Consider the following 17920-nt stretch of genomic DNA (forward strand, 5'->3'; position numbering starts at 1 on the left):
CAGGATTCTGAAAGAGGTAGTTAACAAGATTGTGGAGGCATTAGTAATGATCTTTCAAGAGTCAATAGATTCTGGAATGGGTCAGAAGGACTGGAAAATTGCAAGTGCCACTCCATTCTTTAAGAAGGGAGGGAGGGAGGCAGAAGAAAGGAACTGATAGACCAGTTGGCCTGACTTCAGTAGAGTCTAATATTAACAATGAGGTTTCAGAGTACTTGGAGGCACATGATCGAGGCACGACTCAGCAGGCGCGTGGACGTCAGTGAGTTAGACTGGCAGGAAGAATTTAAAAAGAAGACAGCTTATAGAGTGGACATCAGAGTACAGGGAGTCAGAGTAGGAGGGCTTTAGTTCAACAGGGCTTCAGCAATAAAGGGTTGAGGCGAGGTAAGTTACTAGTGAAGAGGAATGAATAGGACTAAGAAGTATGTCTGCAAGGTCAGTGTTCTGTACTGGGTACAGGAGGTGGGATGTCCGGGAGACTCCCAGCCTCCTGGATAGCCACATCTGTGCCAGGTGCATCGAGCAGTAACTCCTTAGGGATCACATTAGGGAACTGGAGATGTAGCTTGATGACCTTCATCTGGACAGGGGAAATGAGGAAGTGATAGGAGCTATAGGCACGTAGTCACACCGGGGCCTTGGGAGACAGAAAAGTGGGTGACAATCAGGAGGGGGAAGGGCAAGAGTCGCATACTAGAGAGTATCCCTGTGGTTGTCTCCCTTAACAATAAGTAGTCCTGTTTGAGTTCTGTTGGGTGAGGAACGACCCACCTGGGGGAAGCAACTGTGGCTGTGCCCCTGGCATAGAGTCTGGCCATGTGGCTCAGAAGGATAGGGAATGGAAGAGGATGGAAGCAGTGATAGGGGACTCTGTAGTTAGGGGGTTAGACAGGCGATTCTGTGAACGCAAAACCAGAGGTCCTGAAAACAGACTACAGGGAATTAGGAAAGAAGCTGAGAAGCAGGACCACAAGGGTAGCAATCTCTTGAATACTGCCTGTGCCATGCAACAGTGAGTATAGGAATGGAGTGAGGTGGAGGATAAATGTGTGGCTGAGAGATTGGAGCGGGGGCAGGGATTCAGTTTTCTGGATCATTGGGACCTCTTTTGGGGCAGGTGTGACCTGTACAATAAGGATGGGTTGCATTTGAATCCAAGGAGGACCAATATCATGGCAGGGAGGTTTGCTAAGGCTATTGGGGAGATTTTAAACTAGAATTGATGGGGGGGGGGGGTGGAAACCGAACTGAAGAGAAAGAGGAAGAGGAGGTTGGCTCACAAATAGAGAAAACTTGTAGACAGTGTGAGAGGGAGGATAGGCAGGTGATAGAGAAGGGATGTGCTCAGATTAATGGTTTGAGATGCAAATATTTTAATGCAAGGAGTATCATGAACAAAGCAGATGAGTGTGGATCAGTACTTGCAGCTATGATGTGTGGCCATTACAGTTATGTGGATGGCTCAGGGGCAGGAATGGCTACTTTGAGTGCCAGTCTTTAGATATTTCAGAAAGGACAGGGAGAGGTCAAAAGAGGTGAGGGCATGGCACTGCTGACCAGAGATAGTGTCATTGCTGCAGAAAAGGAGGAAGTCATGGAAGGATTGCCTACTGAGTTTCTTTGTGTGGAAGTTAGAAACAGGAAGGGGTCAATAACTCTACTGGGTGTTTTTTTTATAGACCATCAAGGGACATCGAGGAACAGATAGGGAGACAGATTCTGGAATGGTGCAATAATAACAGGGTTGTCATGATGGGAGATTTTAATTTTCCCAATATTGATTGGCATCTCCCTAGAGCAAGAGTTTAGATGGGGTGGTTTGTTAGCAGTATTCAGGAAGGTTTCCTGACACAATATGTAGATAAGCCTACAAGAGGAGAGGCTATACTTGAGCTGGTATTGAGAAATGAACCTGATCAAGTGTCAGGTCTCTCAGTGGGAGAGCATTTTGGAGATAGTGATCACAATTCTATCTCCTTTACCATAGATTTGGAGAGGGATAAGTGCAGACAACTTAGGAAAACGTTTAATTGGAGCAAGAGAAAATATGAAGCTATCAGGCAGGAACTTGTAAGTATAAATTGGGAGCAGATGTTCTCAGGGAAACGTAGAGCAGAAATGTGGCAAATGTTCAGGGAATATTTGCGTTGGTTCTGCATAAGTACATTCCAATGAGACGGAAAGAATGGTAGGGTAGAAGGACAATGGTGTACAAAGGTTGTTGAAAATCTAGTCAAGAAGAAAAGCTTACAAGAGGTTCAAAAAACTAGGTGATGAAACTAGGTCTATGAGTTCTTGGTCTATCCCTACTCCCTTTCCTGAATAAGGGAACAACATCCGCAACCCTCCAATCCTCCAGAACCTCTCCCGTCCTCATTGATGATGCAAAGATCATTGTCAGAGGCTCAGCAATCTCCTTCCTCATATCCCACAGTAGCCTGGGGTACATCCCTTCCAGTCTCAGTGACTTATCCAACTTGATGCTTTCCAAAAGCTCCAGCACATCCTCTTTCTTAATGTCTATATGCTCAAGCTTTTCAGTCCACTGTAAGTCATCCCTACAATCGCCAAGGTCCTTTTCCGTAGTGAATACTGAAGCAATGCATTCATTAAGTACCTCCGCTACCTCCTCCAATTCCACACACACTTTTCCACTGTCAAACTTGATTGGTCCTATGTTCTCACAACTTATCCTCATGCTCTTCACATTTTTATAGAATGCCTGAATCCTACTCACCCAGACCTTCTCACTGCCCCTTCTGGCTCTCCTAATTTCACTCTTAAGCTTCTTCCTGTTAGCCTTATAATTTTCTAGATTTCTACCATTACCTAGTTTTTTGAACCTCTTTGATAAGGTACCCTGTGCAAGGCTCCTTCAGAAAGGAAGGAGGCATGGGATCCAAGGAGACCTTGCTTTGTGAATCCAGAATTGGCTTGCCCATGGAAGGCAAAGAGTGGTTGTATTCTGCACGGAGTTCAGTGACCAGTGGTGTGCCTCAGGGATCTGTTCTGGGAACCCTTCTCTTTGTGATTTTTATAAATGACCTGCATGAGGAAGTGGGGGAATGGGTTAGTAAATATGCTGATGACACAAAGGTTGGGGGTGTTGTGAATAGTGTGGAGGGCTGTCAGAAGTTACATTGGGACATGGATAGGATGCAAAACTGGGCTGAGAAGTGGCAGTGTCTCAGAAAGGCAGCATTCATTATTAAGGACGTCCAGCACCCAGGGCATGCCCTTTTTTCACAGTTACCATCAGGTAGGAGGTACAGAAGCTTGAAGGCACACACTCAGCGATTCAGGAACAGCTTCTTCCCCTCTGCCATCTGATTTCTAAATGGACATTGAAACCTTGGACAGTAACTCACTTTAAAAAAAATTATATAGTATTTCTGTTCTTTGCACAATTGTTAATCTAGTCAATATATGTATACTGTATAAAGTATACTGAATAAGATTTATTAATTTATATTTTTTCTTCTATATTATGTATTGCATTGAACTGCTGCTACTAAATTAACAAATTTCACGTCACATGCAGGTGATATTAAACCTGACTCTGATTCATTTTGTGCAACACAGCATAATTTATTCTGTTCTCAATATGAAGACAATACCTGTCTCCAGAAGTACTGTACAATGGTCACTTCTACCAATAGGCAGACTACAAATGCCACAAATTAGCTATGTCCTGTGAGTGGTGCAGGACGTAGCCAGGTATCTTGTCCAAAAAGTATAAATGTGAGTCTTGTGATGTCAACCTATTGTTTGACCCATATCAGAATCAGAATAAGGTTTAATATCACCAGCATGTTGTGAAATACTTTATGGGAGCAGTACAATGAAATACATGATAAATAGAGAAAAAAACTGAGTTATGTTAAGTATATATAAAATAAATTAAGTTAAAATAAGTAGTACAAAAACAGAAATGAAAAAGTAGTGTGGTAGTGTACATGGGGTAAATGTTCATTTAGAAATCAGATGGCAGAGGAGAAGAAGCTGTTCCTGAATCACTGAGTGTGTGACTTCAGGCTTCTGTACCTCCTTCCCGATGGTAAGAATGTGAAGATGGCACATGGGATATGGGGATCCTTAACAATGGATATTGTCTTCCTAAGGCACTGCTCTTTAAAGATGCCTTTGATACTATGGAAGCTAGTACACATGATGGAGTTGGCTAATTTTACAAGTTTCTGCACCTTACTTTGATCTTGTGTGATAGTCCTACCCTCCCATAACAGTTGGTGATGCAACCAGTCAGGATGCTCTCTATGATATATTTGTAGAAATTTTCGAGTGTTTACTTGACACACCAAATCTCCTCAAACTCCTCATTAAATACAGCTGCTGTCTTGCCTTCTTTATACTGTAGTTTTTCTCACTATTACCATCAGGTAGGAGGTACAGAAGCCTGAAGGCGCACACTAAGTGATTCAGTAATAGCTTCTTCCCCTTTGCCATCTGATTCCTAAATGGACATTGAAGCTTTGGACGTTACTTCACTTTTTTTTAATAGACAGTATTTCAGTTTTTTGCACATTTTTAATCTATTCAATATATGTATACTGTAATTGATTTATTTATTATTATTTTAAATTTTTTCTCTATATTATGCACTGCATTGAACTGCTGCTGTTAAGTCAACAAATTTCACGTTACATGCCGGTGATAATAAACCTGATTCTGATTCTGTAATTGCTCACTCTCTCCACTTCTGATGCCACTATGATGATTGGTTTGTGTTCCTCATCTTACTATATGCAGGATAGCTCTTGCAATTTAGATAACTGTACCCAGGTTTTTGCGAGGAGGACTACACATGGTTGATTGGGCTGAGAACAATTTGGTTGTGTCTGTATTCAGTGCCTAGGTTTATGGTAGGTTATCCATCCAGTTTTATTCATTCTCTGCTTGAATGTCACAATACCACTGCAGGTAGTTCTGAGCTTGTGGACGTAATGGAGTCACTTTGTGCAATTTTATTTGATATGGATGCTTAATGCTCCAGGATGCATACAGCACATCCAGGATAATTGAATACAAATAGTTAGATTTTAAAGATACGAGGGGTGGTTGATATGTTTGTGGCCTAAGGTAGGAGGAGTCAATTTTAGAAAACCTAGCATATTCATTTTTCAACATAGTGCCCTCCTACTTTTACACACTTAGTCCAGCGGTTGTGGAGCATACAGATCTTGAACTTCCAGAAAGTGTCCACAGATGGGTGATTGATAAGTTTGTGGCCTAAGGTCGAAGGAGATAATAGACAGTAGGTGCAGGAGCAGGCCATCCACAATCAGTACCCCGTTCCTGCCTTCTCCCCATACTCCTTAACTCTGCTATCTTTAAGAGCTCTATCTAACTTTTTGTTGAAAGTATTGGAGTATAAAAGTTGCATTATTTTCTGTGTAACCAAAACTATGTAGTCAGCTTTGAAACTTGCTATTTGCTATGCATGTATCCAAAATGAAATCCTAGGAATGTAGAAGACAATGTTGTATTAATGAGAGGAAGCTAAGAGATGTAAATTATGTAATCTGAGTTTGCTATTTGCTATGCATGTACCCAATTTAGCAGGAGAATGAAATATTAAGAATGTAGAAGACAAGGTAGCTAAGAGATGTAGATTAGAACATGATTAAGTCAATGGGTAGAAACAATAGTGGCGGATGTATGTGTGGTACGCAACTATAGACCGATTGCATATGCTAATGCAACTAAACCAGGAGATTGCTATAAAGCATGCTATGTCCAAAGATCGGTGGGCAATCAGCGACTAGCTCAATGACTGTCTCAGCTTTGATTTGCAAATTAAAGTTTAACCCTTCTTGAAGAATCTTCTGCGTCTCCTAATCATTTGTGGGGCACGAGAAACCACGACAAAATCATCCAGAGAACTGGCCTCCACTGCCTTCTGAGGCAGAGCATTCCATAGATCCACAACTCTCTGGGTTAAAAAGTTTTTCCTCAACTCTGTTCTAAATGGCCTACCCCTTATTCTTAAACTGTGGCCTCTGGTTCTGGACTCCCCCAACATTGGGAACATGTTTCCTGCCTCTAGCGTGTCCAATCCCTTAATAATCTTATATGTTTCAATCAGATCCCCTCTCATCCTTCTAAATTCCAGTGTATACAAGCTCAGTCGCTCCAACCTTTCAAATTATGACAGTCCCGGCATCCCGGGAATTGACCTTGTGAACCTACGCTGTACTCCCTCAATAGCAAGAATGTCCTTCCTCAAATTTGGAGACCAAAACTGAACACAATACTCCAGGTGTGGTCTGCCCTGTACAACTGTAGAAGGACCTCTTTGCTCCTATACTCAACTCCCCTTGTTATGAAGGCCAACATGCCATTAGCTTTCTTCACTGCCTGCTGTACCTGCATGCTTACTTTCAGTGACTGATGTACAAGAACACCTAGATCTGGTACTTCCCCTTTTCCTAACTTGACACCATTCAGATAGTAATCTGCCTTCCTGTTTTTGCTGCCAAAGTGGATAACCTCACAGTTATCCACATTAAACTGCATCTGCCATGCATCTGCCCACTCACCGAACCTCTCCAAGTCACTCAGCATTCTCCTAACATCTTCCTCATATTTCACACTGCCACCTGGCTTTGTGTCATCTGCAAATTTGCTAATGTTACTTTTAATCCCTTCATCTAAATCATTAATGTATATTGTAAATAGCTGCGGTCCTAGCACCGAGCCTTGCGGTACCCCACTAGTCACTAGTCATTCTGAAAATGACCTGTTAATCCCTACTCTTTGTTTCCTGTCTGCCAACCAATTTTCTACCCATGTTAGTACCCTACCCCCAATACCATGTGCTCTAATTTTGCCCACTAATCTCCTATGTGGGACCTTATCAAAGGCTTTCTGAATGTCCAGGTACACTACATCCCTTGCCTCTCCCTTGTCCATTTTCATAGTTACATCCTCAAAAAATTCCAGAAGATTTGTCAAGCATGATTTCCCCTTCGTAAATCCATGCTGACTCGGACCGATCCTGTAACTGCTATCTAAATGTGCTGCTATTTCATCTTTTATAATTGAATCCAGCACCTTCCCCACCACTGATGTCAGGCTAACTGGTCTATAATTCTCTGTTTTATCTCTCCCTCCTTTCTTAAAATATTAGCTACCTTCCAATCCTCAGGAACTGATCCTGGATCTCTAGAACATTGGAAAATGATTACCAATGCGTCCATGATTTCTAGAGCTACCTCCATAAGTACCCTGGGATGCAGACCATCAGGCCCTGGGATTTAGCAGCCTTCTGTCCCATCAGTCTACCCAACACCATTTTCTGCCTAATGTGAATTTCCTTCAGTTCCTCTGTTATCCTAGGTCCTCTGGCCACTATTACATCTGGGAGATTGTCTGTGTCTTCCCTAGTGAAGACAGATCTGTTCAACTCGTCTGCCATTTCCTTGTTCCCTATAATAAATTCACCCGTTTCTGCCTTCAAGGGCCCAACTTTGGTCTTAACTAATTTTTTCCTCTTCACATACCTAAAGAAGCTTTTACAATCCTCCTTTATATTCTTGGCTAGCTTACCTTCATACCTAATCTTTTCTCCCTGTATTGCCTTTTTAGTTATCTTCTGTTGCTCTTTAAAGGTTTCCCAATCCTCTGACTTCCCGCTCATCTTTGCTATGCTATACTTCTCTTTTATTTTTAAGCTGTCCTTGACTTCCCTTGTTAGCCACGGTTGTCCCCTACTCCCCTTAGAATCTTTCTTCCTCTTTGGAATGAACTGATCCTGCACCTTCTGTATTATTCCCAGAAATACCTGCCATTGTTGTTCCACTGACAGAAGATTACTAAAAAGGCAGTACAGGGAGAAAAGAGGTACGAAGGTAGGCTAGCCAAGAATATAAAGGAAGATAAAAAAAGCTTCTTTAGGTATGTGAAGAGGAAAAAAAAATTAGTTAAGACCAAAGTTGGGCCCTTGAAGGCAGAAACGGGTGAAACAGCACAAACTCCCTTTCTTGGGGTCCAGTACCAACCTGATTTTCCCAGTCTACCTGCATGTTGAAATCCCCCATTACAACTGTAGCATTACCTATGCGACATGCTAATTTTAGCTCTTGATTCAACTTGCACCCTATATCCAGGCTACTATTTGGGGGCCTGTAGATAACTCCCATTAGGGTCTTTTTGCCCTTACAATTTCTCAGTTCTATCCGTACCGACTCGACATGTCCTGATTCTATGTCACCCCTCGCAAGGGACTGAATTTCATTCCTTACCAGCAGAGCCACCCCACCCTCTCTGCTCACCTGTCTGATCTTTCGATAGAACGTATACCCTTGAATATTCATTTCCCAGCCCTGGTCCTTTTGCAGCCATGTCTCTGTTATTCCTACAACATCATACTTGCCAATTTCCAACTGAGCCTCACCCACTTATTTCTTATACTTCGTGTTTTCATATATATAACTTTTAATCCATTACTCCCCTCCCTTCTCACATCGATCCCTATTGCACTTAAACCTATAACTCATCTCCTTCTACCTTAGGCCACAAACTTATCAATCACCCCGATGAGTTATTAACATCAAACTTTCTGCATAATCACTCAAAGAGTTGAACTGCATGTGCATGTAAAGAGAGCTGTATAATCTCCTGTGTTCCACCAGCATTTTGTGTGTGTTGTATAATCTTCTACCTTAGGCCACGAACTTATCAATCACCCCTTGTATGCTGATCTTAGCAAATATTGCTCTAGTCATTTATATATTTCATACTATGCTGAACGACAACTACCCACTTGGTCAATTGAGGCATTTAAATCCAAAACATCTAAATTGTTCATAAAAACTGAAATATTCTTTTCAATTCCAAACAAGTTCTCTCTACTTTTACTCCTTCTGATTTACATTCCTCATACTCAGGTCAGTCTTTTTACAGTCACTCTATATTTTTCATGGGAAATGGTATTGTATAGCTCCTACAGTTAATTAAAGGGTAATTGTTGTTCTTGGAAGTTTCCGTAGTTACGCAGCTGCTTGGCTCTTCTCCATGTTAGCTTAATAACTTCTCCATGCTTGCTCCACAGAAACTAACTGAGCTTGTTTTCAATTTTTGCATATCTTAGTTACAATTGTTCTATATGATTTGCTGGTAGCTTTATAAAATGTATGCTCTTTGGACTGTCATAGGCATTTACAAAGTTTTATTTAAATCAACACTATACCAACTAAAAAAAACACTAAAATATACGTTTTAAGTCACAGGACTTAAAAAGTCCTGATTTTACTTTAAAATTAGTTGTAATTTACTCACCTTTACTACTTTTTCTTCATTTTTCAGTTCCTTCTCCATTCTAGCCATCTGTTCCTCAGAACTCACCACTTTTTCAGTCACAGCTTTAAGTTTGCCCTCAAGAGCTTTGCTTTCCTCTTTCACTTTCATTAGTCTGCAAGTTAAATAACAAAACTGATCAACATAATCAACATCAAATCCTCACCCAATATTGTTTCAGTGAAACCATTAATAGGATTTTTTTTCGTTCATAGGGAAGCACGATCCACACAACCATTACTCACTGTGTAAAAAACCTGCCTCTGACATCCCCCCCTATGTTTTCTTCCAATCACCTCACAGCTATTCCCTTTCATATGAGTTAGTTCCGCCCTGGGAATAAGGTATTGACCGTCCATCCTGTGCACCCTACCATCTTATACACCTTTATAAAGTAATCTCTCATCTTCCTTTGCTCTAAAGAGAAAAACCCTAGCTTGCTCAACCTATCCTCATAGAAATGCACACTAATCTAGGCAGCATCCTGGGAAATCTCCACTGCATCCTCTTGAGAACTTCTAGATCCTTCCTACAAGGAAGTACAAAGAAGTGAATAGAATTGTACACAATACTCCGTGTGATCTAACCAAAGTTTTTTAGAGCTGCAAGGTTACCTCATGGGTCATGGGTCTTGAACTTAATCCCCTGTCTAATGAAGGCCAACCCACCATATGCCTTCTTAACCATCCTATCAACTTGTGCAGCAATTTTGAGATGTGAGCCAAGATCCTTCTGTTCCTCAATACTGCTGAGAATCCTGCTGTTAACCCAGTACTCTGCCTTCAGGTTTAAACTTCCGAAGTAAATCACATCACACTTTACCAGATTGAATTCCATTTGCCACATCTCAGCCCAGCTCTGCATCCTGTCAACTGCCCCCTGCTAACCTATGATAACCTTCTACACCATTCACAAAACCACCAACCATCGTGCAATCTGAAATCTTATTAAACCACCCTTCCGATTCCTCACCCAAGTCATTTATTAAAAAAATCAGAAAAAGCAGGGGTCCAAGAACATATCGTTATGGAACATAACTAGTCACCAACCTCCAGGCAGAATACTCTTCATTCACTAGGATCATGAGAGTATTATGAATTCATGCAGCCATGTTTCCCCGGTTACCATGGCTCTGACTTTCTGAATACACCTACCATGTCAAATGCTTTACTGAAGTCCATTTAACACATCTACTTTCATCAAATTGTTTTGTCATGTCCTCGAAGAAATCAATCAGGCACAACTTGCCCTCACAAACCATACCAACTATCCCTAATCAGACCTTGCCTCATCAATTGCTCATAATTTCTCCTACCAAACTAGCTTAAGAGCCCCCAACAGCTTGATTGTGTTTCTATTTATATCAGTCTTAGATATTATATTGTCTATAAAAGCTTTTATTTATGTCTATACATCCAAGCAGTTGAGCTGTTGCAAATAATCTAAAGCATTTGTTATACTTTCTAACTTCTTTTCAGCCTTTAAATCAAAGCAAGAGGCGGAGAGTGAAGAAGTAAAGGCACCTTGGAGAGAAGCCTTTTTTTTAACTGATTGGGGCACAGAGGCTAGACTGCGCAGGCGCATAACGTAGCGCACCAAAGGTTTAAAAAAAAGACCGCCATATACAACGGCCAGCATTGTAGCAGCCATCATCAGAGTGGACTGAGACAGAATGGGATGGTTTTGGCTCAACAGGCTTTGGCGTGAATGGGCAGAGGTGAGGATAGGTTCCGGTAAGTTTTGTTTTGTTCGTTTAGAGTAGACAGAATGCCAGGCAGGATGTTGGAATGCTCCTCTTACAGGATGTGGGAAGTGACAATGACACCTGCAAGAAGTGCATCCAGCTGCAGCTCCTTACAAACCGCGTTAGAGAACTGGAACAGGAGCTGGGTGACCTGATCATTCAGGAGAATGAGAAGTTTATAGATAGTAGCTACAGGGAGGCAGTTACACCAAAAGAGCAGCGCACAGGTAATTGGGTTACTGTCAGGCGAGGGAAAGGGAAAGGGCAGGCAGAGCAGGGCTCCCCTGTGGCCATACCCCTCAACAACAAGTATACCGATTTGGATACTGTTGGGGGGGGGGGGGATGACTTACCTGGGACAAGCTGCAGCAGCCGGATCTCTGGCACTGAGTCTAGTTCTGCAGTGCAGAAGGGAAGGGGGAAGAAGAGGAGAGCAGTAGTGTTAGGGGACCTGATAGTTAGAGGTACAGACAGGAAATTCTGTCATCGCGACAGAGACTCCCAGATGGTTTGTTGCCTCCCAGGTGCCAGGGTCAGGGATGTCTCTGATCATGTGCACAACATTCTGAAATGGGAGGGTAGCAGCCAGATGTCATGGTACACGTTGCTACCAATGGCGTGGGAAGAAAGAGTGAGGAGGTCCTGAAGAGTGAGTATAAAGAGCTTGGTAGGAAGTTAAAAAGTAGGACCTCGAGGGTGGTAATCTCAGGGTTGCTACCTGTGCCACGTGTCAGTGAGGGTAAGAATAGGATGCTCTGGAGGATGAACACGTGGCTGAGGGACTGGTGTATGGGGCAGGCTTTCAGATTTCAGGATCATTGGGACCTTTTCTGCGACAGGTGGGACCTGTACAAGAGAGATGGGTTACACCTGAACTACAGGGGGACCAATATCCTTGCAGGGAGGTTTGTTAGTGTTATTGGGGGTGGGGTTTAAACTAGATTTGCAGGGGAATGGGAACCAGAGTGACAGAGTAGATAGTGGAGCTGGGGTGAAAATAAATGATGTTAAAGTTTCATGCGAAGTCACAAATAGAAGGGCTGTGTGTGGTGGTAATAATCTTCTGAGGGGATTTTAATTTTCTGCATATTGATTGGGACTCTCATACTGTTAAAGGTCTAGACAGGTTAGAGTTTGTAAAATGTGTCCAGGAAAGTTTTCTAAATCAGTATATAGAGATACCGACTAGAGAGGATGCAATATTAGATTTTCTATTAGGAAATGAGTTAGAACAGGTGACGGAAGTGTGTGTAGGGGAACACTTAGGTTCCAGTGATCATAACATCATTAGTTTCAACTTGATCATAGATAAAGATAGATCTGGTCCTCGGGTTGAGGTTCTAAAATGGAGAAAGGCCAAATTTGAAGAAATGAGAAAGGATCTAAAAAGCTTATATTTGGGACAGGTTGTTCTTTGGCAAGGATGTCTCTGGTAAGTGGAAGGCCTTCAAAGGAGAAATTTTGAGAGTGCAGAGTTTGTATGTTCCTGTCAGGATTAAAGGCAAAGTGAATAAGAATAAGGAACCTTGTTTCTCTAGGGATATTGGAACTCTGATAAAGAAGAAGAGAGAGATGTATGACATGTATAGGAAACAGGGAGCAAATAAGGTACTTGAGGAGTATAAAAATTGCAAAAAAACACTTAAGAAAGAAATCAGGAGGGCTAAAAGAAGACATGAGGTAGCTTTGGCAGACAAGGTGAAGGATAATCCTAGGAGCTCTACAGGTATATTAAGAGCAAAAGGATAGTAAGGGATAAAATTGGGCCTCTTGAAGATCAGAGTGGTCGGCTATGTATGGAATCAAAAGAAATGGGGGATATCCTAAATGGGTTTTTTGCCTCTGTATTTACTAAGAAAACTGGCATGGAGTCAATGGAAATGAGGCAAACAAGTAGTGAGGTCACGGAACCTATACAGATTGAAGAGGAGAAGGTGCAGGTTATCTTGAGGCAAATCAGAGTAGATAAATCCCCAGGACCTGACAGGGGATTCCCTCGGACCTTGAAGGAGACTAGTGTTGAAATTGCAGGGGCCCTGGCAGATATATTTAAAATGTCCGTATCTACAGGTACGGTGCCAGAGGATTGGAGCTCATGTTGTTCCGTTGTTTAAAAAAGGCTCAAAAAGTAATCCGGGAAATTATAGGCTGGTAAATTTGACGTCTGTAGTAGGTAAATTATCAGAAGGAGAACTAAGAGATAGGATCTACAAATACTTGGATGGACAGGGACTTATTAGGGAGAGTCAACACGGCTTTGTGCGTGGTAGGTCATGTTTAACAAATCTATTAGAGTTTTTCGAGGAGGTTATCAGGAAAGTGGATGAAGGGAAGGCAGTGGATGTTGCCTACATGGACTTCAGTAAGGCTTTTGACAAAGTCCCACATGGGACGTTAGTTAGGAAAATTCAGTCACTAGGTATATAAATGGTGAGGTAGTAAATTGGATTAGACATTGGCTCAATGGGAGAAGTCAGAGAGTGGTAGTGGAGGATTGCTTCTCTGAGTGGAGGCCTGTGACTAGTGGTGTGCCACAGAGATCAGTGCTGGGTCCACTGTTATTTGTCATCTATGTCAATGATCTGGATGATAATGTGGTAAATTGGATCAGCAAATTTGCTGATGATACAAAGATTGGAGGTGTAGTGGACAGTAAGGAAGGTTTTCAAAGCTTGCAGAGGGATCTGGACCAGTTGGAAAAATGGGCTGAAAAATGGCAGATGGAGTTTAATACAGACAAGTGTGAGGTATTGCACTTTGGAAGGAAAAACCAAGGTAGAACATACAAGGTAAATGGTAGGACACTGAGGAGTGCAGTAGAACAGAGGGATCTAGGAATGATGAGGTTGTATAAGGCATTGGTAAGGCTGAATTTGGAGTATTGTGGATAGTTTTAGTCACCGACTTACAGGAAGGATATTAATAAGGTTGAAAGAGTACAGAGAAGGTTTATGAGGATGTTGCCGGGACTTGTGAAACTGAGTTACAGAGAAAGGTTGAATAGGTTAGGACTTTATTCCCTGGAGCATAGGAGAATGAGGGGAGATTTGATAGAGGTGTATAAAATTATGATGGGTATAGATAAGAGTGAATGCAAGCAGGCTTTTTCCACAGAGGCTAGGGGAGAAAAAAACCAGAGGACATGGGTTAGGGGTGAAGGGGGAAAAGTTTAAAGGGAACATTAGGGGGAGCTTCTTCACACAGAGGGTGGTGGGAGTGTGGAATGAGCTGCCAGATGAAGTGGCAAATGCGGGCTCACTTTTAACATTTAAAAAAAACTTGGACAGGTAAATGGATGAGAGGTGTATGGAGGGATATGGGCCAGGTGCAGGTCAGTGGGACTAGGTAGAAAAATGGTTCGGCACAGCCAAGAGGGGCCAAAACGCCTTTTTCTGTGCTGTAATGTTCTATGGTTTAACTACATGACCAGCCAGGGTAGGCCCATAAGACCATAATAATATAGGAGCAGAATTAGGCCATTTGGCCCATAGAATCTGCTCTGCCATTCAATCACGGTGGATCCTTTTTACCCCTCAGCCCCATACATTTTACATGCTTGAGTGGCAGTGAACTGAGGAGTGCACTAGATGAGGGATCTGGGAATACAGATCCATAATTCATTGAAAGTGGTGTCACAGGGAGATACCTCGTAAAGAAAATTTTTGGCAAATTGGCCTTCAAAAATCAATGTATTCAGTACAGGAGTAGAGATGTTATGTTAAAATTGTACAAGACATTGGTACAAGAGTGTTGTGCCCAGTTTCGGTCACCTACCTTCAAAATTCAAAGTACAAAGTAAAATTTACTATCAGAGGATATCCATGTTACCACATACTACCTGAGATTCTTTTTCTGTGGACATACTTAGCAAATCTATAGAACAGTAACTGTAAACAATGGACAAGAAACTGTAAATGCAGAAATAAACAAATAGCAAGAAATAATGAGCATAAATTACAAGATAAAAGAGTCCTTAAATGAGTGTAGTTATCCCCGTTTGTTCAAAAGCCTGATGGCTGATGGGTAGTAACTGTTCTTGAACCTGGTGGTGTGAGTCTTGAGGCACTTGTACCTTCTACATGATGGTAGCAGTAAGAAAAGAGCCTGGGTAGTGAGGATCTTTGATGATGGATGCTCTTTTCTACAGCAACATTTCATGTAGATGTGCTCAATGGTAGGGAGGGTCTTTATCCATGACGTACTGAGCCGAATCCACTCACTTTTGTAGGATTTTTCACTTAAGGGCATTGGTGTTCCCTTATCAGGCCATAATGCAGTCAGTCAGCACACTTTCCATCATCTCTAGAAGTTTGCCAAGGCTTTTGATGACATGCCACATCTCCGCAGACTCCTGAGGAAGCAGAGGTGCTGTAGTGATTTTTAATAATTATATTTATATGGTGGGTCCAGAAAAAGTCTTTTGAGATAGTTACACCCAAGAATTTAAAGTTGCTGACCCTCTTCACCACTGGCTCATGGACCTCTGGTTTCCCTCTCCTGAAGTCTACAAGCAGTTCCTTGGTCTTATTGATATTGAGTGAGAGGTTGCTCTGATTACACCACTCAGTCAAATTTTCAATCTCCCTCCTACATGCTGATTCATTGCCAGCTTTGATACAGCCCACAACAGTGGTGTCATCAGCAAACTTATATATGGTGTTAGAGCTTTACTTAGCCACACAGCCATAGGAAAGATGTAAATAAGAATGAAAGAGTGCAGAGAAAGGTTACAAGGATGTTGCCAAGACTTGAGAACCTGAGTTATAGAGAAAGCTTAAATAGTTAGGAATTTATTCCCTAGAACATAAAAGATTAAGGGGAGATTTGATGGAAGTATACAAAATTATGAAGGGTATAGATAGGGTAAATGCAAGCAGGCTTTTCCACCAAGGTTGTGTGAGGCTACAACTAGAGGTCATGGGTTAAGGATGAAAGGTGAAATAGGTAAGGGTAATCTGAGGGGGAACTTCTTCATTCAGAGGGTGCTGAGAGTATGGTGGACGTGGGGTCAATTTCAACATTTAAAAGAAATTTGGATAGGTACATAGATGGGAAGAGTATTCAGGGCTATGGCCCAAGTGCAGGTCAATGGGACTAGGCAGATTAATGGTTCAGAACAAACTAGAAGGTCTGTTTCTGTGCTATGGTGTTCTATGACTGTGACTCTATAATTAGAGGTTACCGCAACAAAATCAAAGCTGTCCTCCCTTGCAATTTATTGCCTATTAGCTGGATTCTATGAGCTTCAGCATATCACAACATATATAGCAAGATATTGTATTTGATCTTCATGTTCACTGAAATTATCAGGGTACTGAGTAGACTTACGTTTTTGAAAGCATAATGTTGGAGTTAAAGGAATGACCTTTAATGCTGATCCTTAAAAAATACACAGATATAGAAGACAGTATGAAGTGATGTCACTTGGTCATAACTGGTGGTGTTTGAGGATTACAGCCTTATAAATTTCAGTATTAGCATAAAAGAATGTTGTCATTTTACCTATGTTATGGAGTATAATAACAAACTTTGTCCATTTTTCTACTCAGATAATAGCTACAAATACAAATTTAAATAACTTTCAATGCCTATTTACATTTATATATCACGATTATAATGTGGTTTAGAGATACAAAATTATATAAAATGTACAAGGCAATTAAGAGAAATGAGGAAAGCACAGTTGGATCCAGAATGTTTCAGAAAATGTTGAAACAGTGATATGGATGAGGTTTGGTAGCTCCAGAGAATTACAGCAAAATGCCTGAAGGCTCTCACTAATCATGAGACAAAATTGGAATTAGGAAGAGACAACGGATGAAAGGAACACATAATTTGATGAATCAAGATTATGGAGGAAAGTTTCTGGAGTTTGAATTCAATGTACAGGGAATGATGAACTAAATTCAATCAATGCTGACATGTGCAAAGGACTTCATTGACTGAAAAAGAATGCAATTGGCAGTGTTGGATAACTTGGATACAGAAAAGGAGACCTCTGGAATAATCATTCCTGTTAAGCTGAAAACCAACACCTCTGCATTGACAAAAGTTAAAACCTTTGCATGAAAATAGAAAATATTTTACCTAAACACCAACACTCATCACATCCATCACACTTTTCCTAAACAATTAAAATATGTTAAATAGAAAATAAAATTGCCATGTTTATAATGGTAAAATACATGCATCATGACAAATAGTAATAATATTCTTACTTGTTGGACTTTTCTACGCTCTCCCGTTTCAAATTTGTTATTTGACTTCTGGCAGTTTCCAGATCAGTTGCAGTTCTATCCACTCTGCTTTTTAAGGTGTCAAGCTGTACATATTACCAAAAAAATTTTAGACGACACTTTAAAATCACAATTCTGTATAATCAGCTGTTAGATTCCAATACACAATTTAAAATGAGCAAGCTACAGGGAATACTTATAGGGTTCATACACCTTCCATAACCTGCTCCATCATGAAAACTGAAGCAAAATCAGCCTTATAGAAATCCATAAATATTTTTTTCAATCTTAATTTTGGCTGCTACTGGTAAAACAGGTGCATAAGTTTTACAAAAAAGCTGGATGAACTCAGCAGGTCGGGCAGCATCCGTTGAAAGGAGCAGTCAACGGATGCTGCCCGACTTGCTGTGTTCATCCAGCTTTTTTGTATGTCTTGATTTGACCACAGCATCTGCAGTGTACTTTGTGTTTACACAAGTTTTGTTTGAGGCATTTCCTATTTCTAATTGTTCCTGAACCAAATGGTTTCATTTTTGTTTTCCAACTTCTATTCACTATGTCCTCATTATCTGGTGATTTGCTAAATCACTCTGATTTGTTGGAAATCAGAGTGCATTGCTCT

At 41.2% G+C, this 17920-nt stretch overlaps 1 protein-coding gene across 2 annotated transcripts in view; it reads right to left on the bottom strand.

The window, feature by feature from the left end:
* Positions 1–17920, bottom strand: part of ccdc39 (coiled-coil domain containing 39) — a 133897-nt gene that overhangs the window by 97750 nt on the left and 18227 nt on the right. For both annotated transcript variants that reach the window (XM_059944769.1, XM_059944778.1), the window contains exons 8-9: positions 17281–17384; positions 9301–9433 (exon numbers count right to left, since the gene is read on the bottom strand). In XM_059944769.1, coding sequence (XP_059800752.1) covers positions 9301–9433; positions 17281–17384 — 237 coding nt within the window. The remainder of the gene's footprint in view (positions 1–9300; positions 9434–17280; positions 17385–17920) is intronic.

Source organism: Hypanus sabinus, chromosome 2 (genome assembly GCF_030144855.1).
Source record: "Hypanus sabinus isolate sHypSab1 chromosome 2, sHypSab1.hap1, whole genome shotgun sequence".
Classification (NCBI taxonomy): domain Eukaryota; kingdom Metazoa; phylum Chordata; class Chondrichthyes; order Myliobatiformes; family Dasyatidae; genus Hypanus; species Hypanus sabinus.